The sequence below is a fragment of the Rattus rattus genome, chromosome 10 (assembly GCF_011064425.1).
Source record: "Rattus rattus isolate New Zealand chromosome 10, Rrattus_CSIRO_v1, whole genome shotgun sequence".
Lineage (NCBI taxonomy): Eukaryota > Metazoa > Chordata > Mammalia > Rodentia > Muridae > Rattus > Rattus rattus.
Genome location: NC_046163.1, coordinates 69,644,932 through 69,666,484, shown reverse-complemented (window position 1 = coordinate 69,666,484; position 21,553 = coordinate 69,644,932). Strand labels below are relative to the sequence as shown.

The window sequence follows — 21,553 nt, the reverse complement described above, 5'->3', positions numbered from 1 at the left end:
TATCTGTCCTTGCCTAGCGACTTATCCACCTGGAGACAAAGGAGTACCTCTTCAGCATTTAATAGATGCATCTTTTTGCACATCACTGCCATTTAAATTGCCCACTTTGCAGACAAATCAGGCTAGTTGATAACGTCGCTTCCCATACTCGCTTTCGTAGAACTGGAATTCAACTCCTAACCCTAAAGTCATGGGACGCTAACTCGTGGAACTTGTCTGCAGAGAATGCGCGCGTTCAGCCATGCTCTTCCTTATGGAACCATGTTCTCATCCTTATGGAACCTGTTATAGAACTCGCCATTCGAAGTCTCACAAGACAAATCGCTATAAAACGCTCAGGAAACCATATGGCTCTCTTGATGAAGGTTTCACCTGCATGAACGTTTTAAAATATAATCTCCGACTTCAGGATTTTTAGGAATTGTCTCATTTACTGTATGGGAAATCTGAGACTGTGCCCCCAAGTGGTCAAAGGCGTACTCGCTAGCGCAGTCCGCTGCTCCCGCTGTGCAAGGCCACTCCAGCAGCACTGCGAGCGCCCAAACGCAGGATCCAAGACTAACAGCGGCGCTTCCCGCCCCATACATCGGCGCATGCGCCTTTCTAACTCCTCTAGCTGCCGCCACAAGGTGGCGCCACTCCCCCCAGACGCCTCTCCCGTTCCCCTCCTTCCGTACCTTTGTCCAGTTCCATAAGAGCGGAGTTAGCATCCAGCTCCTGTTCGCCATAGCCGGCATCGGCCAGGAAAGACTTGGTTGAGTTTGACGCCATGATCCTTATAGTTACCGGACTCGCCTAGTCACAAAGATTGCAAACTCTTTCCCTGCACCGCCATCTTCTCCCGCCGCGGTCTCGCGGATTTTTCCCTCCGTGAGCTGTCAGGCAGTGTACGCATGCGCCCAAGCCGCCCGGCGGTTCGCCCGCGCTTCTGTGGCCCCCCCGCGCAGGCGCTCAGGGAGTTTGTAAACCCTGGTTTCCCGCGGCTGAGCGAGAGGAAGGCGGGGCTAACAACGGGGCCGAGCCTCCGAGGCTCCAGAACGCTGCGACGAGAGCCAATCAGAGAGCATGACGTCAGTTTGGCGCGGAGTTTGGCGGCCGGGGCTCGCAGTGGCGGGAGTTGGAGGCAAAACCGTGTCGCGCTGTGGAGGGCGCAAGCGGAGGCTCCGGCGGAACTTGGGGGCGATCTCCTCGGCGTTCTCCTCAGCTGAGTCTTCTCCTCAGGACGAAATGCTCTTCAACTCGGTGCTCCGCCAGCCGCAGCTCGGCGTCCTGAGGAACGGTGAGTAACGGTCCCAACGGCCGTGGCGGGAACCACCTCCCCCCAGGCGCTCCACCTTGGATCGCTGCCGACTCCGGGCCTCGAGTTCTCTCGCGGCAGGAGCGAATCCGGGCGAGTGAGGACCGCTGAAGAACCTCGTACTCGGGTTCCTTCTGGAAGGACACTCTTCACCGTAACCGAGCTTTTTAGATCGGAACGGAGGCCGAAGTTAGGACGTTAACTGGCGCCCCGGGCCCCTGGCTGCTTACGTCAATATCGCGCGTTAACTAGAGTTAGCTGGCTGGTGTGTGTCGGGGATGGGGGACGCACTGGCACAGGCGATGTACGATCTTTGCAGAACCTTAGCGATCCCTGCAAGTTCGTTGTCGTGCACTAGCGCGCGTGGCCCGCAGTTGAGGAACTCAGTCAGGCGGAGAAGTCGCTTAAATCTTGCTTTTTCGGCGCCAAAGCCCCCTCCCCCATCTCTGCAGGCTCTGAAAAGTTCTAAAATACAGACTAAAAGATGCCCATAGCTACCCCCACGAGGCGACCACGGGTAATAGATGGAAAGGTATTGTTCCAAATGTGTTTTGATGCCTAGGTATTTCCAGAAACGGGATTAAATTCGTTTTTCTCTGCACGGTGGAATTCAGCCATATTCTCCTGTTAGCATATAGAAGGCCAGCTCATTTCCTACAGTTCTCTTGGGCAGTTTTACAGAAACATTGGCAATGCGATTGGGTTTATGTGTGGTTAAACTAAGACTTTGAAGAGTGGGCCTAATAATGTTGAGAAGAGGAAAAGGTCCTTGAGGTCCTGCTCGGATCAAAAACTTTGTATTCTTACTCCTCCTTGGATACTCTTGTAGTTACATTCTGCTCATTTCTCTCCTAGAACTTTACAAAACTCCCCCTGTGTTAGGAATGGCCGCCCTGCACAATGCTTGTGAGCGGTCTTTGGAGTTACAGCGTCTGAGTTTCAACTCCACCTTCTTTTCCTATGTGACATATTTTCTATCTATCCACTTTTCAGCCTGTCGTTCCTGTTTACAGATACTCGTTCAGTGATAGGCATTGGAATTCCTTTATTGTTACCTCCTGAAATCTGTGTGTCTCCTTTCCCCTCCCGGGTTGCTGTGCCCACTCGCTTGGATGATTATAGCCTTAAGTAAGGATCCACTGTGCTCACACTATTCCAGTCCCTATATTTTGGATTAGTTTCTGTAAAAGCTGTGTGTGTTGATCTTAATCTAGACAGGCACACAAGCATCTTACATTCTGAAGCCCCAAACTGAGTTGGCATTTCCCCAAAATCTGTTACCTACTTTGGGGACTGACATTATTAAACTGGTATCCCAGCTAAAAAGTGAGAGTCACTCAAAGACTCCATAGTCCTCATTATGACCTTTTCAAAAAAATTCCCCTAAGCTTGCTTGAATCTATCTCCTTCATCCCCACTGACTCTGCCTCTTTACCACAAACTGATTCTTCCATTTTCTGTATTCCTTTTCCCCAGACTGGAATCTGATACTTTACTCCCTGGATTATAATATGCCTCCAAAATGTGCTTTTAGTTTCCTTTCTCTGCTGATGTTTGTAAAATAGAATATAATTACTTACTCTTGAGAATTTTTAAGTCCATATCTAAAAGTTTTTAGTGTAAGCTTTAAACATGCAAAAATATACCTTAACCTTTTACATACCCAATTATACCAACTTGGGAGTTGTGGTTTCTGCTTTTCAAAGGTGAGCAAATGCTTCAGCTGTTTTGTACGGTTGCTTTTTCTTCTGAATATTCCTACCTTATTTCTCCCCCAAATTTATCCTATTGTAATTTAAAAGTTCTTACCACTCTAGCATGCTACATCAAAAAGCATATAAAGTACTATTTTCTTTGGTTTTAATACCCGATAAATTATAACCATAGTTAATTCATAGTGGATAATGGGTAAAAACCAAGTGACTTATATTTTAAGCAAAAAGCAAAATTTTTATTGAAAGTGCATCTTTTAAAGAAATAGACTTAGGTATCTGGTGCGCCTTATGATCTCAAATTGTCTCATAGTTAGGATCTCACTAGTTTTTTATTTTTTTTTTAAATATTTGTAATGGACACATAGTAGCTCATCTTTTGACAATGCAAGGTATAAGATGAGGATGGAAGGATACCTTCCTTTTGTGAAAATAGAAAGGAAGTGAAGCAGGTGACAGGAAAGGGAACAGACAGAACAGCTTTGGAAATAATATGTGGAAGCTGTTGAATTGATATGGTGTTGATCCTCTGAAAATGCAAAGCCTTGTGTATTTCTTGTAAGTGTGGGCCTTTAGCTGTGTATTGAGGAAAGAATGGACTTTTCCAGATGAGTGTTGGGGTCTGGGGAATACTACAGATTCAAATTCATAAAGATCCAAAAGTGAATTATGGGGAGATGCAGAAATAATGGACTAAGTAGGCCTTGCTCAATGAGTCACTTTAAATGCTGTTTATCAGTCTGAATATTAGTTGAGGTAGAGAGGCAGAGTTAAGGAATTAGCTTAATTGTGAAAATATCCAAAGCAAATTGTATCTTCAGTTTTTACTTATGTGATTCTTCTTTGAATGGACTTAAAATCCCACATCATACACATGCATTTACATGTAGCCTTTTGTTTTCGAATTTACTTTTTTTAGATGAGATTATTTGAGAATATAATTGTTTGTTGTGGTCTTTCACAGATTACTCAAAGGGTTGCTTAATATTGAAAGTATGGAGCCATGCCCCCATAAGCAATTTCTAAATCTAGATTAAGTTCCCTTTCTCTTTTCCACTCCTTTCTTCTCAAACTAGAATAAGAGTTTTTTCTGCTGAAATGTCTTCTCTGTCTGAGAGGCTCCCTATCCCATCATCTTTATCCCTTTCTTTATTCTATTTTGCAAAAGGAAGGCATTTTCATGTCTCCGTCTTACACCTTGCATTGTCTCAGGATAGACAAACTGCTGCACGTCCAGAACAGGTCAAGCGTGTGAGGATTGGCAGTGCCCTAGGTGTGAGTTAACACTTGCAGCACTTGCAGCACTTGCAGCTGCCGGCTTATTACTTCCTTGGTCAGTCAGCAATTGCTTCTTGAATGAGTGTTTCTCTACTGAGGCTGAGCATGTTAATCTAAAAAATCTGAAGGGTTTTGAGTGTTAATATGATATTCAAAAGCCTCAGGACACCAACCAGAAAAATGTAAGCAAGTTGAAAGCATTCTTGGTTTCAAGTGTCTTGAATAAGAACATTCAACCTTTATCATTTAAATGAGCCAACCTACATGTTCATGCTAACCAGAGTTTAGATGACGACTTATTATTTAGAAGCATTATTATGCACATTAGAAAGTTGGCTTTATTTCTGAATGAAATGAAAATTTACTTTGAGTTGTTCTCTAAATCCTCATTCCTTAGGGGCAAGGACAGACCACTTTTGAGTCATATCTCAGATACTGTGACTGGGTTCCTGTTAGAATTTTAGGATCCTAGAATTTCAGCATTTTTGGAAAAAGGCAGTTAAATTACCAGTCGTTACAGTAACCCTTTGAATGCTGATTGTGTTATGATTGCTGTCTCCTTGGTTATCATTTGACACTCCCAAAACAAAAGCAAACTTTGCCTGGAAGGGAGGAACAGTTTAATTGGTGATGCTTTAGTGGCTGTGTCTTTGCTAAAAGAGTCAGATCTCCTTGCACTGGTGCTGATCATAATACACTAATTTTCTATTTTCTATTTTCTATTACTAATTTTCTATCATTTTAGATGTAAGACAGAGCTGGATATGGTAGAACATGCCTTTAATCCCAGCACTTGGGACTCTGAATTCAAGGCTACTCTGATCTATGCCATAGTAAGTTCAAGGCCAACCAAAGCTCTACATAATAAGCCAAAGAAAATTTTAGATAAACCCAAATGCCCTCGGAGTGTTTTGATTTCTTACTTAAAATGGCTTAAGAAAATAGCAGAAATGTCTGGGCAGTAGTGGCATGTCCCTTTAATCTCAACACTTGATCTCTAAATTCAAGGCCAGCCTGGTCTACAACATGAGTTCCAGGTCAGCCAGGGCTGTTATACAGAGAAACCTTATGTAAAATAAATAAATAAATAAATAATGAATGAATGAATGAATGAATGAAATGAAAAGAAAACACCAGAAATGGTATTCTGGAGCACCATAGATCGTGAATAGATCTAAGTTACACATATAAAGTTCTATATGAACAATACTCAGCCAGGTATGGTAGCTCAGACCTTTCATCCCCATCACTTGGGAGGCAGAAGCAGAATCATTGCCTCCATGCCTCAAAAAGACAAACGAGACTAAGGATATTTATCTTTAGATTTGTGGGAAATGCTAAAACATGATGTTGCCTTTTAATTCTTAAAGGAATTGTCCTGTTGTAGGGTGGTCTTCACATTATCCTCTGCAATCTCTCCTAAGTGGTTATCAGTGCAGCTGTAACGATGAGCACACATCTTACGGAGAAACGGGAGTCCCAGTTCCTCCTTTTGGATGCACCTTCTGTACTGGTAAGGAAAGGACTAAATACACTAAGCTTGAACAGAAAGAACATTGCTTCATACTTAGAGGGAAAATAGACTTTGAAAGAAGAGTAACTTAGGTAGATGTTAAAATTATTCTCATAACTGATTTATAAGGTACAGAGATTTTTTAAATGAAGGGTTTTTTCCTAGCAATCATTTAAAAAATGTGAATAGAAATTCTTGTCTCCAGTCTAATGTTTAATTGAGGAAAAGTCATGAAAAGGAAGTTTAAAACCAATAGATTGTATTCTTTGGTGGTCTGCATCCTGATTTTATTTACCATTGGCCAGTACCACTCTTGATTTAGTCAAGTAAGAGTATCTGAAGATTATTTTGATGGTTAGAGTCAGGGTTTTTTTTATTATTTTTATATTATGTGTATGGGTGTTTTGCTTGTGTATATATATGTTTATGAACCACAGAGGCCAGAAGAGGGCCTTAGATCCCTAGGAACTACAATTGTAGACAATTGTGAACTGCCATGTGGGTGCTAGGAATCAAACCCCAGTTTTCTGTTAGAGCAATAAATACTCTTGACATAAGCCATCTCTTAGCCCTGTTGTGAATCATTTGGTACCTTTGTACTCATCTTGAAAGTCCTTATATATTCTTTGTTTCTCTTTAGCTCCCAGTATGGAGCATATATTAGCAGTTGCTAATGAAGAAGGCTTTGTCAGATTATATAATACAGAATCACAAACTAGCAAAAAGACATGTTTCAAGGGTAAGTCTGTAATTTTTAGCATTTTTAATTCATAAAGCTTTTGGTAAATTACTGTTGTAATACAAGGATGCTGGTCAGCTTGAGTGGAATAAGGTAGGTAATCATGTACATGGTAAGAACAGTGAGGGATACACGCCTGCACAGAGCTAGCAAGCAGGGCCTTAAATGCCAAACTAAAGTCAGACTAACATTTATTACCTTGGTAATAAATGCTTCTAATGCTATGAAAATGCTTTTATTTCTTTGGGGGAGGGGGACTTTGGGAAAGTGCATGGACACGAGTGTGGGGGTCAGAAGTTGTTAGATGTCCTCCGTACAGCAAGTGCTTTACCCACTGAGTCCCCTCTCTCCCTCGTTTGACTTTAGATGATAGCTCTTGCAGGTGTCTTGGAGGGGCTGTGTGACATTTGTGACACCATGATGCTCTTTGGCCTCTTAACAGTAGAGTACTAGTTACCATCTTATAATGAAAACTTCCAACATGTCTTAGTTATGGATTCATTGCTGTGAACAGACACTGTGACCACAGCAACTCTTACAAAGAGAAACATTTAATTGGGGTGGGCTTACTGTTTTAGAGGGTCAGTCCATTATCTGCATGGCTACTTGCAGGCAGGCATGGTGCAGGTGCAGGTGCAGGTGCTGGAGGAGCTGAGAGTTCTACATCTTGATCCACAGTCAGCAGGAGACTGCTGCACTAGGCACAGAGTATAGTAGACCTCAAAGCCCGCCCCCACACAACAAGGCCACCCCTACTCTAACAAGACCACGACTCCTAATAGTGCCACTCCCTTTGGTCCAAGTACACACATTCCTATTTAAGCTACCATAAAAGTTGTTTTTAAACTTCTACTGTATGACTATCATAGAACACACTCTGGATCTGTCATATTTCTTTGTTTAGAGTGGATGGCTCACTGGAATGCTGTCTTTGACCTGGCCTGGGTCCCTGGTGAACTTAAACTTGTAAGTGACTTCCATTTTATTAGATCTGAGTAGATGCTGATAAAGGGTTTCTTTCTTTTAATTTTATTATATTATTTTTGGAAGGTTACAGCGGCCGGTGATCAGACAGCCAAATTTTGGGATGTAAAAGCTGGTGAGCTAATGGGAACATGCAAAGGCCACCAGTGCAGCCTCAAGTCTGTAGCTTTTTCCAAGTTTCAAAAAGGTAGGTTGGTGTTCAGTATTTTCCTTAATGGTGGGGAGATGCAATGACATTTTTGTTTTATTGTGTTTTAATGTGTATGGGCCTTTCACCTGCAAGTATGTTTGTGTACTGTGTGTGTGCAGTACCTGCCAAGGCCAGAAGAGAGCACTAGATCCTTTGGGACTAGAGTTAAGGAGGTTGTGAGCCATGGTGAGGGGTTTGGGAATCAAACCAGATCCTCTGGAACGTCATTACTCTTCACCTCTGAGCCCCTACGTCCATTCTTTGGTATTATCTTTGGCTTTTCCTGGGAAGGTCATAGATTTAGGACAATTTTACTTTTTCTACAACCAACTTTGCAGGTGGGGAAGAATACTATTGTTAGCTGTAAGATAATTTATTCTTATCCCTGTCTAGCTTCAAGTGGATGAGACTCAAACTGGTTTTGTAATTAGGCTCTGTGCAATTACTGGGGTATTACCCCTCATCTACTTCTCTAGCACTAGACCGGCTGCTTGCCCAAATACTTGTTGTTTGGATTCTCTTGGGTCATTTCTGCTCCGGCGGTGTGGTGTCATGGGAGCATTTCATTCTGCTGATCCATCATGGCTAATGGAGACCTATTTTCTCATCTTCTCTTCTGAGCTCCTCTCTCCTTCCTTCTCATCCTTCATGGTCACTCCCTGCCATCCTTAGCCCAAACTCAAACTCCACCTCTTTTTTCTCCGCAGTAATTGGCTGTAGCCACCTTTATTTAACTGATAGTTTCAAATTGCAGAGCAAGGTTTGCACAGCATCACTTGGTTTGTGTGGGAATCTGCGGGGGGTGCGGGGGCAACTAGAACTTGGGGAGAGGTATTAGCATTTGACTACATAACAGCACCAGACTAACCCTCAACAGTTAGTTTTGAGTTTGTGGAATCAGGGTCTCACTGTGTAGACCTCACTGTGTAAAGCAGGTGCTGGGATTAAAGACACATGCCACTTCACTTGGCAAAATGTCCTGTTTTTATTTATTCATTCATACAAGTGCTCAGGAATGCGGAACTAAGTTTTGATTGGTTTAGACTTTTGCCAAAGTTCAAATCATTTTGTATTACTTTTCTGAGACAGGCTCTCAGACTACCCAGAAACCTGTGATCCTCCTACCTCAGCCTCCCATGTTGGGATTACAGACATGTGCCACCATTTCCAGGTCACAAAGTTAAGTTCATTCTGTTGTACTTGCAGTTTAGCTGGAATTCTGAAAGGGCAATGTATGTCATGAGTTTTAATCCCACATAACTGTTCATTAACCGTGGATTGCATGAAGTTAAGAATATTCTCATTTGTTAAATTCTTAGATTTAAGTTTACATAACGTTTATAGGAAAAATTTATGATCATGAAATTTTTACCTCATTTTAATCTGTCAGTGCCTTTGTCTAATTTTTTAAAGTGTGGATAAGTTTATGCCAATGTCATGTAAAAAAAAAAAATTCATTTGGTTAGATGTGGAGCTCATGGCTTTATTCTGGCTTCTAGAAGTGCATGGTTAGCTGAGTTGGAAACTGCCTGCAGTGCCCCATAGGTTGGTCAGTGAAACACATTACGTTCAGCCTGCCCTCCCTCCCAACTGAGCCATGCATAGAATAACTTACAGACAACTTTTATTTTAGACTTTGCAAAAGCATTTTGATTTCCTTGGGCCTTCATTTATGACTTTAATTAGATTAGTGTCCAACATCATTTAAGTCAGGAAAATAATTGTGAGCATAAAAATGAGGTGGGGTGGCTCAGCAGTGAAGAGCACTGACTGCTCTTCCAGAGGTTCTGAGTTCAAATCCCAGCAACACAGTGGCTCACAACCATCTGTAATGAGATCTGGTATGTCTGAAGAAAGCTACAGTACACACACATATATACAATAAATAAATCCTTTTTTTTTTAATGAGGTATGAACTCATTTTTTTTAGAACCTGGAGAGACTATAAATGTTAGTGAGGAGTTTTATGTGGGTTTTTATTATTATTTGTATGGTAGCATAGTAGAAAAGTTGACTAGTCCAGTTATTCAACCCTATATGAACAAGATACTAATGATCCTAATTGGACATGCTGATACTGGTGAGATTTACCTCCTGAATGACTATCTTCTAAAGATTGGTAAAATAGGCATGGGTACACTTTGGCCAGAAAGAGGAGGAATAGCATTAGATTTTCTGGTAGATAATTAAATTTAACTATAAATTTACTTCCTTGTCTCCTGAAAACGTATTTGAACCTTTTTCATTCTTCGCCTAGTTTGAAGCCAGTCCTTCATCCTAAGCCGGTGGTTCTCAACCCCGGTGATTTAACATGCTAGTTAGATGGTCATCTCTAGTAGATGAGACGGGCTGTCTGTTTTACTTCATCAAGGGTTTCCAGTGTGCAGCTACAGTGGGTTTTTTAAATTTAAACTTACTTTGAGAATTTCATAAGTGAATACTGTATTCATAGTATTTCTACCTCTCCCCTCTAGCTCCTTTCATGTCAGTCCACATTCTCAAACATGTATGTCTGGGTCAGATGTCTGTAACTGGGAGGATATTGCTGTTCTTGTAGTTACTTTCTGCTTGATCATGGGCAGACCTTCTGACAGTTTTCTTTCCTTAGTTTCTTCACTATTAATCAGAAGTATAATAAAGCACACACCTGTTTAGAGATAAAACCTGAAAGTTAATTTAAACTTTGGTTGACTCAGGGAAAGTGGGCCACATTAGCATGTATATATGTACAAACTGACAACATGGCCACTCCATAGTATTAGAAAGCTTTTATTGTAGGTATGAGAGCGAGAACAGCCAGAGACATTGGAAATAATAGAGCTGAGGGAGAAAGTAAACTAAACATGGCCAGCAGACTGGACCTGGCCATGAGTGAGCGAAGCAGGAGGGACAAAGTGAGAGACAGGGAGAGTGTAGCTGAAGCAGGTTATAAGGAGAAGGAGTAGCTGGGGCTGAGGGAGGTTTAGAGTAAAGGAGGTGGTGAGAAAAACTAGGACTTAGAAAACTGTAACAGGTACTTATGCCAAGGGAGCCTGGAGGCCAAAGTATACTTTGGAATGCTGATAATCCCCACATATAGCCATTTGCCCCATCCGCCTTTTGGAGTTTGGGGAAATAGAGTTTCCTTTGGACCTGACACTATATGTACAACCTACTGAGTCCATTTAATGTTGCTTTTTTGTGCGTGTATTTAAGGCTGACCACTGGGGATTAGAAATTTATCAGGAGGCTGCTCCACAGAGGAAATTGGTTTTCCTGTCCTTCTTTGTCTAAGGGTGAAGCTTTATGAAATTTCCTTTATCCATGCTAGCATGTCAATGGGCATTGTCACTATGTGGTTTTGTTTAGGCAGCCATACTGTTGAGATTTCAAAGGCACAGTGGCTGTGTTATATCTAGAAGTCACTATCTCACAGCAGGTGTTCTGCTCTTCTGGCTCTCAGAATCTGTAACACTGGCTCCTAGGCATTCACTGAGTCTTGGCATAGGGGTTATGTTGTAGATGTACCAATTGAGGGTGAGCATAGAATAATGACTTGTTTGCATTTTGAGCAGCTGTGGGTCTCTGTAAACAGCTCCATCTGCTGCAGAAAGAAGCTGCTTTGATGAGGGTACTTCTACCTGACTGGTACACTGTTCAAACCATATTATATACCATAAAATTTGCTTTTTTAAAACTGTATTTTGACAGTTTTTAGTTTACTCAGAGTTGTGCAGTAATTAATATGGGAAGGCAATAGGTCTGTCAGTTCAATTTGTTAACCTCTATCATGTCATCCTGAGATGAGGCTGAGTTTGAAGACACAAGTAAAAGGTTCTCCCTGTGTCTAGCTCGCCTGCTTGGGCAGCTCTTGTGATAGAGCCCCCTCCACCCCCAGTCTCTTCCATGGTTCATCTGTCTTGAAGGGAAGCTGGCAGGTTTTTCTATTGGCTTTTAGTTACCTCTTGCCTTGCTTGCTCTGGTCTAATCACCTGATTTAGTTGTGAACTCCTACAAAATTAGCTATTTTGACTCAGTATCCACAAAGCTCTCAGGTAGTCGTTTTGGTACTTTGTTCAATTTATAGCTATTATAGTTGATCAGTTTGTTAATTGCTCGCTCTTCCACATAGGAAGCACAATTTCTTTTTAAATTTTTTGTGACTGCATATTTTGCGGTGGCCTTGTGTATACTGGACAAACGCTATGCCACTGAAGCTATATGTACCTTGCTTTCATTTTTACCTAAAACATAAAATATTACAAATAAATGGAAGTTCTGTGTTCTATTAAATGCTGGTGCCTCTTCTATACCCAGAGGTAGAAGAACTTTACCTGCTAAGAAGACTTTTTAGATGTTACTTATCTTGAAATAGGAAGATTGACAGGTAATGAGTGAAAAGTGTATAGAACTTAAGATAGTACATGATATCATTTTCTTACTATAATCTCTGGCGCCAAAATCAGTACTTTTAGAGAATGCATTCATTCTCTGGGTGATTTCCATGGAATATGTCTGATTTGTTTTACAACATCTTGATGAACTCTTTCCACAGCTGTGTTCTGTACTGGTGGGAGAGATGGCAACATTATGATCTGGGACACCAGGTGCAACAAAAAAGGTAAACTAGTTCTGTCTTAATTTTAATAAATGTGGCTCACCCTGTGCTTAATAAAACAAGATACTCAAAATGAAAATGCTAGTGATTTCCTCTGCTGCCAGCAGGGGGCACTTGTGTTCCCAGTCCTGCTCATTGCTCAGTTCTCAGGGTAATGAATATTGCAAAGCTATTAATTAGTACATGTTTTTATTTTCATACTGTCTCTGAATTATAATTCTGTTTACCTAAATTATTGATAGAATTAAAACTACTAATGCATAGGTTCACTGAATAAAGGTTTGTTTGAGGTGGTTTTTTTTTTTTTTTTTTTTTTTTTTTTTTGGTTCTTTTTTTTTGAGCTGGGGACCGAACCCAGTTTTTGTTTGTTTTTAATTTTCCTTTTTCATCCTGACAAATGGTTCATCAGATAAAGGTGCTGGTCATCAAACTCCAACTACCCGATTTCAGTTCCTACGTGTAGAAGGAGAAAGCAAACTCCCTCAAGTTGTCCTACAACCTCTGTACTCTGGCACCATGGGGTACATTCCCTTCCTTCTCTCCTCACATTAAGAAAAATAATTTAGCATTTAAAAAATGATTAAATTGAATATAAGCTTGTATTGTACAATAGTGGTATTAAAGGAGATGGTCATTGGTGTGTTTCCCATTATGTATTGTTTTAAAATATTAAGCTATTTTTGTGGAGCAGTTTTTAATTTCATAGCAACATTAAAAGTGCAGAGAGGTCCATGTACACTGAACACTTACACATGCGCAGCCTCTCCTGTCATTCAGGTGGGGCCTCCTTCAGCTGGCAAGTGTTGGTTGATGCATAATTACCCCAAGTCCATAACTCACATCAGGGTTTATTTCTCATGTCACACATGCTGTGGATATTGACAAATAGACATGTGTCTGCCATTGAAATACGGAGTAGTTTCATTCATTGCCCTAAAACATGTCTGCTCTGGTGTTCATGCTTCCTCACTAAGCCTTGCTACCACTGGGTTGTTTCCATGACTTTCCAGATTTTCATAATTGGAGTCATGTCATAACTCATCTCTTTTTAGCACAGAATTATTCTTTTGTCCAGGTATACCACATTGTATCCATTCGTCCACTAAAGGATACCTTGATTGTTTACGCGTTTTAGCCATTATGTATGTATGTAAAACTGTATAACTATATCTGTTTTTCTTTGTGATGTTATAAACTCACCATGGGAGATAAACTGGCTCTTTGGGGTTGTTGGGAGATTTTTGTTTTGTTTTTGTTTTTTAATTTACTGTGTGTATGTATACACACATAGCACAGTACACATGTGGATCCATCCTTCCATGTGAACGTGTGAGTTGGGAATCAAATCATCAGGATCTCTACCTCTACTGAGCCTCTTCAGGGTTTTTTGTTTTTTTAAATAACTATTGTATATTTTACTAGTTAGTCAAAAGTCACAAAATTTTGAGGTTATGTGTAAATGTTTAAATATTGCTTTCAGCTTGAAATCAGAAAACACTAAAAATCAATTCCCTTGGAACATTTCAGATGGATTTTATAGACAAGTGAATCAAATCAGTGGCGCTCACAATACTGCAGACAAGCAAACCCCTTCAAAACCCAAGAAGAAACAAAATTCAAAAGGACTTGCTCCATCTGTGGTAAGGTTTTAGAGAAGTGTGTGTGTGTAAATAGGTGGTGGTTGTTGTTGTTGTGTTTGCTTGCTTTTGAGGCAAGATCTCTGCATCCTTAGGCTGGCCTGAAATACATGATCTTTCTACCTAGGCCGACCAAGTGTTAGGACTGTAGATGTGAGCCACCTGCATGACATTAGTGGCGTTCAACAGTAGGGAGAATCAAATCTCTCTTCTTCTTTTGCCTATTGTGTTAGGCAAAAAGATGGATGTAACTCTGAATTCCTTTGGTATAAAACTCGCTTAATACCACTACAATGGTTCTTAACTCCAGTGGGTTGTGTAGCAGACATGGTACAGATTGAACTTTCTGAGCATACATGCATTTGTTATAAAAGGTGAAAAGGTAGTTGAAGAAGCATGTTGAGGTCCAAGTGACAAGCTTTTTATGGGAAATGAGTCCCTGTCTTCATAGATGTACTTTTTTTGTTTGCTCTTTGAAACGTGCACTGTTGTTTTTAATGAAGATAGGTAATGGAAAGATGGGTGGAGCTTTAGTCACTTGTAGATGTTTTCGTCAACTTGCCGTAAGCATGGTGCTGAAGTTTTTCAATATTAAGTTTTTGTGGGTTCTTCTAAATTCAGAATTTGTCCATATTTGAAACGTCGAAGCACGCTCAGTCATGCAAATGCTTAAGCAAAGACTGTTAAGCAGGAACTACACTGACTGCCAGGCCAGCTGCTAATCCCACGTACTTACTATAGATGTACACCGAGATCTCAGAGTCATATAGACTTGGAGAAAAGGAGCAAGTCACCTTGAGTGATAGAAATAGATTCAGAAAATTAAGGGAACCCTGGTGTTTGGGGCACAGTAGTGTGGTGCAGAATAAAAATACAGCTTTGAAACCAGCAGTTCTCCACATGTGTGGGTGGCACTACCTTGAGAGTCACATCAGATACCCTGCATCATCAGATATTTACAATTCATAATAGCAAAATTAACAGTTATGAAGTAACAATGAAAACAACTTTAAGGTTGTGGGTCACCACAACATGTGGAACTGGATTAAAGGGTCACAGCATAAGTCATTACTAGCTACTTTAAACAAGCATCTTATGTACAAAATCTTTTCCCAGTCTTCAAGAATGTGGTTTCACATTCTTAACCAGACAAAAGTGAATAAACTGTCATATTTGCAAAAAAGTTTTATCTCAACAGGAGAGAATAAGTGTACCTTCTGATCTTGTAGAAAGACAGGAGCCTTCAGAAATAAAAAGTAGGCTCCCTAAGGTTGTGTAAGTCTAAGTCACACACCCAGAACCCACCCTCGGGTATGCATGGGGCCTTGTTTTAGGCTCTCCTGGCACTCTTGCTCTTTATAGAATGTAGATCTTTCCCCAGTCTTTTGAGGATGGCCAGCAGCTCCTGAATATAGCCTAGTGAGGATGACTCACAGTCACTCAGCTGGTGACATTGGGGTAGGGGAATTGCTATGCCTGCAGAAAGTAAGTAGATGCTTCTTACATCGTTGAGGGCAGAGTCAGGCATGTGGGAAGTCAAGTTCAGCTTATAAAGACCCCAGCCCATCAGCAGCCTTGCCTTTTTGCAATATATGGATCAGGCATACCAGCAAATAAGACTGTCTTAGACCCTGACCCTGCTGCAGTTTACATCATGTATGTAGAATGTGCTGCTGTAGTCGTATGTGTAGTAGACAGAAGATTGAAACATGTCCATAGTACATATTTTTTCTAGAAAAGAGAGTGGCCATTGATCTCAGTGCAGTTTTCTGATATTCCTATGTGTAAGATCTGAATATTTAGGGAGAAGTGTAACTGCTAAACTATTGTGATTAAACCATGAGTTTTTCAGTCCATACTCTAGTCTGTGAAGACCAGATGACATTAGAAGAATGTCATATTTCATTGGATTCTAAGAGAATTTGTGAGGGAGTAGCACTTGGGAGATTAAGTTCCCCTAACCAGTGCCTTTTCTGCACATGTAACTGAACATATAGTAGCATTTTCTGGTGAATCAGACACAGAGAGATAACATTTTCTGTGCGGTAGGGAGCTTCTGAGCAGACTTGGACAGTGACCAGTTTATTTCTCTGTGTGGTGTGCTCATGTTGGTGTGAATATGTGGAAATCAGAGGACAGCTTTTAGAAGCCATCTTTCTCCACCATGGTCTCTTGTGATCACACTCAGGCTGCCGAGCTTGCACAACAAGTGCATGTACATGTTCTGATCACCTTGCTGATGAGTTAATGTTGACATGCATAGGAGTAATGCTTACACTGCTTCCTTAGTTCACATGTCAGCAATTACTGGGGAAGGATTAAGGGGACCAGCAATGTGGCTGGGCGGGTAAAAAGCTTTCTGTCATTCCTGATGCCCTAAAGTTGATCCCTGGAACTCACAGTGGAGAGAGAGACTTGGCTCTGGTAGGTGGTCCTCTGACCTCCACATGTGTGCCCACGTCACACACAGACACAAATGGCATGCATGGGAGCTCAAAGGACATCTTGGGAGAGCCCAGTTCTCTCCTACCATGTGGATTCTGAATACTGAACTCGGGTCTTCAGGCTTGACAAAGGTGTCACACCCACTGAAACATCTTACCAGACTAGGGGCATTTTGCTTTTTTGTAAGTGTGGTTTTGTTTGGTTGGTTTCCTTTGGTTTTGGTTTTTTGTTTGGGGTTTTTTTGTTTGTTTGTTTTTGTTTTGTTTTTGTTTTTTGAGACAATTTGTAAATAGCACAGCTGACCTGGAACTTACTATGTGACCAGGTTGGGCTTGGGCTCATGAGAGACCTACCTCCCACCTGCTAAGGTTAAAGGAGCACACCACCATGCCCTGCCTTTTTCTATTTTAATAAAATTTTAAAAATTAACATATTCTTTCCCCCTTTCCCTTTACTCTTGCCTCCTACCTGGGTACTCCTTGATCTCTCAAAATCATGGCTTCTTTGTTATTATTGTGTACACACATATGCATGCATGCCTAAATATATGAATATAGCATGTTCTGTTTGTGTGGTGTATATGATTTCAGGGCTGACCACATGGTATGGAATAACTGGGCAGGAAGTTTCTGCTCTGGGGGATACTGTTTCTCCTGCTCTCTGCATTCCTTCATTGCTTATGTTTGTGTGCGGGGCCCTGTGAGACTCCCTCATCCACGATAGCAGCAGTCCGTTAGTGAGCGTCTTAGGGTCTTGTTTAGGCGGCCATGTTGCTATCATTGAACCCTCCTGACATCTTTAGGAGGCTCAGTCTCACAGCAGCTTCAGAAGCTCTAGCTTTCAGGACCTTGTTAAGTACCCTGGTGAAGCTGCGATGCCCAAAACAGAATTTCCTTCTTTTTTCTTTCTTGTGCTATTAGGATTCCCAGCAGAGTGTTACTGTGGTCCTCTTTCAGGATGAGAATACAGTAGTCTCAGCAGGAGCCGTGGATGGGTAAAGACTTTATTTCTTCTGTTTCTTACCCCACTGTCTTTGTGAGTTATGGTGGTACCTAGTCCCATTGAAGTAATTATGTCTGTGCCTTATTTTAGACACAGTAGGTGCTGGAGCTGGGAAGAGATTTACAGGTCACACTGGAAAATAAAAACTGAGATAATACATGGTGTCTTGAGATAACACATTGTCTCTAGCACATAGCAGTGTCTGCTGCTGCAGGGTGGGTGGCTTGCTTGTGTCATAAACAGTACAGTTACATATTTCTGTGCACGTGTTACCTATGAGTGGTCTAAATACTGACGGCCAAGTAAGTCTGCAGGGCGTGTTCATTTGTTCTTTTCTGTACAGAGTAAGCACAGGTTGTTTCTATGCAGGGGCTCTTTACATGGGCATCTTTGCCTATTGTACTCCAAACACAATCCTGTACAAGTTTTTAATTAAAAGAAAAAAGTCTTACTAAAGGTCCTGCTATTTTATGATAAATGAGTAGCTCTAGATAACCCACAAAGTAAAAGTAAGGAACAAGACAATTATTCCAATAGGTAAAGTGAAAACCATTTTCCTCTTTCACAGGAAAATGTGTTTAGTTAAGGAGTTATGTATAGGAACTAAGCATGGGGTGTGTACCCTGTGTTTCGGGGATGTGTGCAGTCTTGAAGGTTAGGAAGTGTTTTTTCTAGAAGAACAATGGAGCAATGACTGTCGACATCTGACCTCCGTCTTCCCTTTCCCACTGCCCTGGAATAAGTGTCAGTGACTCATCACTGGGTCACATCACATCTGTTTCCGTTGTACAAACTGTAAGCTTGACATTGGAAACAATTGTATGAAACAGTTAAATTGGGTTCCAGTGAGCTGTCCTTGGTATACCTGGGTAGTGTGCCAGAGGACATAGATTAAGTCATTTCATACTCATGTAAGTAAATTGTTAGGATAGGTGTTGACTGGCAGTTCTCAATCCTTTAGGAGTCAAACCACCCTTTCCCAGGGGTCATCTAAGACCATCTGCATATCAGATGTTTACATTATGATTCATAACTAGCAAAATTACAATTGTGAAGTAGCAATGAAAATAATTTTATGGTGAGGGGGTTCACCACAACATGTGGAGTTATATTAATGGGCCACAGCATTAGGAAGGTTGAGAACCACTGGTCTAGACGGTTTATGAAGTACTTGTCTTGGTTTTTAGAATAATCAAAGTATGGGATTTACGCAAGAATTACACTGCTTATCGACAAGAACCCATAGCATCCAAGTCTTTCCTGTACCCAGGTACCAGCACTAGAAAACTAGGTAAGCCTTTGTAGAATCTGGGGTAAAATATGAATTTTCGTTAAAAATAAAAAACAATTAAAGTGTTAATGCCAGGCTAATCTCAGCAAAAACTTGAGACACAGTTAAGTATATTGATGTAAAGATAAAAATGTTAATATAGTCTTGATTTCTTTATGTTTTTGAAACAGAATTATCTTATAGCATGAACTGTTTTCAGCCCCACACTTTGCCCTCACTAACACTCTGTTAACTTTTCCCAGGATACTCAAGTTTGGTTCTAGACTCTACTGGCTCTACTCTGTTTGCTAACTGCACAGATGACAACATCTATATGTTCAATATGACTGGCTTAAAGACTTCTCCACGTAAGTTATTAGTTACTTACTCAAGGTCTCTGGTCAGCAAACTATTGTTTGCTCTTTTGTTAATGATAATTCAGTAGTGGGTTGCATTTTTGTTTTGTTTTCCTGAAAGAAACATTAGCCACATGAGGACTTTGCCATTTTTAATTAGTTCTGTGGTGTTTTCTTGAGTGTGTGCTCCGATGACCATTTCACAAGTGAGCAGAACCTACTGTATGTGGTGGACAGTGAGGCTCCTGAACCATGCTCTTTCGTCTAGATTCAGGGCTTTTCTTTTCTTTTCTTTTTTTTTTTTTTTTTTTTTTTAAGATTTACTTGTTTTATATGTATGAGGGGTTTTTTGTGTTTTTTTTTTTTGTTTGTTTGTTTTTTTTTTGCCTACGTGTATGTGTACCAAGTGCATGCCTGATGTCTGTGGATGTTACAGGACTAGAACTAGAGTTACAGATGGTTGTGAGCCACCAAATGGGCACTAGGAATCAAATCTGGAACCTCTGTAAAAACCAATTCGGTAAACCACTAAGCCAGCTCTCTCCCCCGTAAGATTATCCTAACCTTTCTATTCGATACACTCACAACGTAAGGAAAACTGTTCTCAACTTTTATCCTTTTAAAACTAGAGGATTGTAGATTTCCCGGATAGGTTCTTTCTTTCTCATTTGTTCCTGAGGTGGTCCCCCCACCCTAAACTTACCTTTTTTTCTTTTCTCTCAAGAATATAAAATTAGAGGTGGGGGCTGGAGAGGCTCAGCAGTTAACAGTACCTGCTGCCCTTGCAGAGAACCTAGGTTCAATTCCCAGTACACACAGGGGTCAGATGCCCTCTTCCGGCTTCAGTGTTGGATACCAGGCGTGTGCACGGTATATAAATATGCAGGAGAAATTTTCTAAGTAAGTAGATTTTAAAGGATATAAGAATAGAATCTGATCCTTAAGACTAGTAGATTTTAAAAGAAGGGGATTGGGGATTGAATTATTTTAAGATAATCAGTTACTTAAGCAATCTACATATGTACTAGTATTATAGTTCTTCCTCAAGTATAGCTTGGTTTGGTTAAAAATCTTTGAATTTTACATCCCATTCCCAGAGCCATTTAGTTCCCAAATGTGCTGATAAACAAGAAATCCTGAAATTCTATGGAGTTGGATCATTTTGGTTGTACTCTTAGAGAAATTTCTAAATATTTTCCCCTGGCCAGCTTACATGATTTGTAGCAATAACCATAATTGGCATGACTGTTCAAATCCTTTTCAAAAGACAAAATCAGCTAGGGAGTCTAGCTCTTTGGTAGAGTACTTATCTGGTGATCTAGATTCAATCCCCAGTACAGCCAAAAGGAAAAAAAGGAAGGAAAGAAAGAAAAAAAATACGTTATGACCTGGAAAGATGGCTCAGTAGGTAAAGTGCTTGCCACACAGGCCTGAGGACCTGAGTTTGGATCATTAGACCCATGGCAAAAAAAGGCACCACAGCACACACTGTAGCCTCTGATAGGGAAGCTCTAGGAGACGCTTGGGGCTTAGAGCCAGCCAGTCTTGTGGGATTGGTAAGCTTCAGCTTCAGTGAGAGACTTGTCTGAGGTTGGAGATAGAATAGAATAATAGGGAAGACACCTGGTATCTTTGACCAGCTCACAGGACACACATAAGTTGAAATCTAATCCTGGTTCATTATCAAGTGAATACTATTTTATGTATACTTTCCTATAATATAGTACCAAAGGGTCTTGAGTTTAGTTTGCCTTTCTGCAATTTTAAAATAGTTCTTCTGGATAGATTTGTGCTTAGAATGCTAGCTAGGTGTACTGGCACATGCTTAGTGCTCAGGTGACAGAGCTAGGTGGATCTCTGAGTTTGAAGACAGCCAGGGCTACATAATAAAGAGACCTTGTGTTGTGTCAAAAAATAGAGTTAAATGTATGTATAAACAGTTATACCTAGTAACTACTTTCCAAGACTTTGTAAAGGACAAGGACTTTATGCTTGTGAATTTTTTTCAATTCACAGTGTTGTAATTTGCTAATATCCCATGTTCAGTTTAGCATAGAAAAATTAAGCTGAAGCCAGGCATTACCACATGCTTACAATCCCGTGTTTAGGAGACTGAGGCAGGAGGACCAGGAGTTCAAGGCCTTCTTTTTTTTTTTTTTTTTTTTTTTTTTTTTTTTTTTTTTTGGTTCTTTTTTTGGGAGCTGGGGACCCAACCCAGGGCCTTGCGCTTCCTAGGCAAGCACTCTACCACTGAGCTAAATCCCCAACCCCGTTCAAGGCCTTCTTAAGCTGAATAATAAGACTGTCTTCACCTCAGAATGATAAACCAAAGTGAGTTAATTATAATGAAAGCAACTATTGGGTTTTAGAAGTTTTTGCTATATCTGAAACATTTGCAATGTGCTTCATACCAGCTTTTCCTAGACTAGCAGAGGGCAATGAAAACAGGGCAGTGGTGTGCACACCTGTAATCACACCCTTGGTAAGCAGAGGCAGGCAAACCTCTTGAGTTCAAGGCCAGTCTGGTCTACAT

General features: G+C 40.8%; 2 protein-coding genes across 5 annotated transcripts in view; one reads left to right on the top strand and one right to left on the bottom strand.

Annotated features, from left to right (window-relative positions):
• Positions 1-881, bottom strand: part of Ints7 (integrator complex subunit 7) — a 54,045-nt gene extending 53,164 nt beyond the window's left edge. Inside the window, exon 1 of the mRNA XM_032914808.1 lies at positions 678-881. Coding sequence (XP_032770699.1) covers positions 678-771 — 94 coding nt within the window. The 5' untranslated portion in view covers positions 772-881. The remainder of the gene's footprint in view (positions 1-677) is intronic.
• A 218-nt stretch (positions 882-1,099) lies between these two features.
• Positions 1,100-21,553, top strand: part of Dtl (denticleless E3 ubiquitin protein ligase homolog) — a 37,485-nt gene continuing 17,031 nt past the window's right edge. Inside the window, exons 1-10 of one of the 4 annotated variants that reach the window (XM_032915483.1) lie at positions 1,100-1,279; positions 5,675-5,800; positions 6,441-6,539; positions 7,444-7,505; positions 7,590-7,710; positions 12,248-12,313; positions 13,838-13,950; positions 17,313-17,386; positions 18,582-18,685; positions 18,928-19,032. In XM_032915483.1, coding sequence (XP_032771374.1) covers positions 1,228-1,279; positions 5,675-5,800; positions 6,441-6,539; positions 7,444-7,505; positions 7,590-7,710; positions 12,248-12,313; positions 13,838-13,950; positions 17,313-17,386; positions 18,582-18,685; positions 18,928-19,032 — 922 coding nt within the window. In that variant the 5' untranslated portion in view covers positions 1,100-1,227. Of the gene's footprint in view, positions 1,280-1,714; positions 1,830-5,043; positions 5,121-5,674; positions 5,801-6,440; positions 6,540-7,443; positions 7,506-7,589; positions 7,711-10,187; positions 10,220-12,247; positions 12,314-13,837; positions 13,951-17,312; positions 17,387-18,581; positions 18,686-18,927; positions 19,033-21,553 lie in introns of those variants that run through there. The other 3 variants (XM_032915485.1, XM_032915486.1, XM_032915487.1) reach the window with 3 other exon arrangements.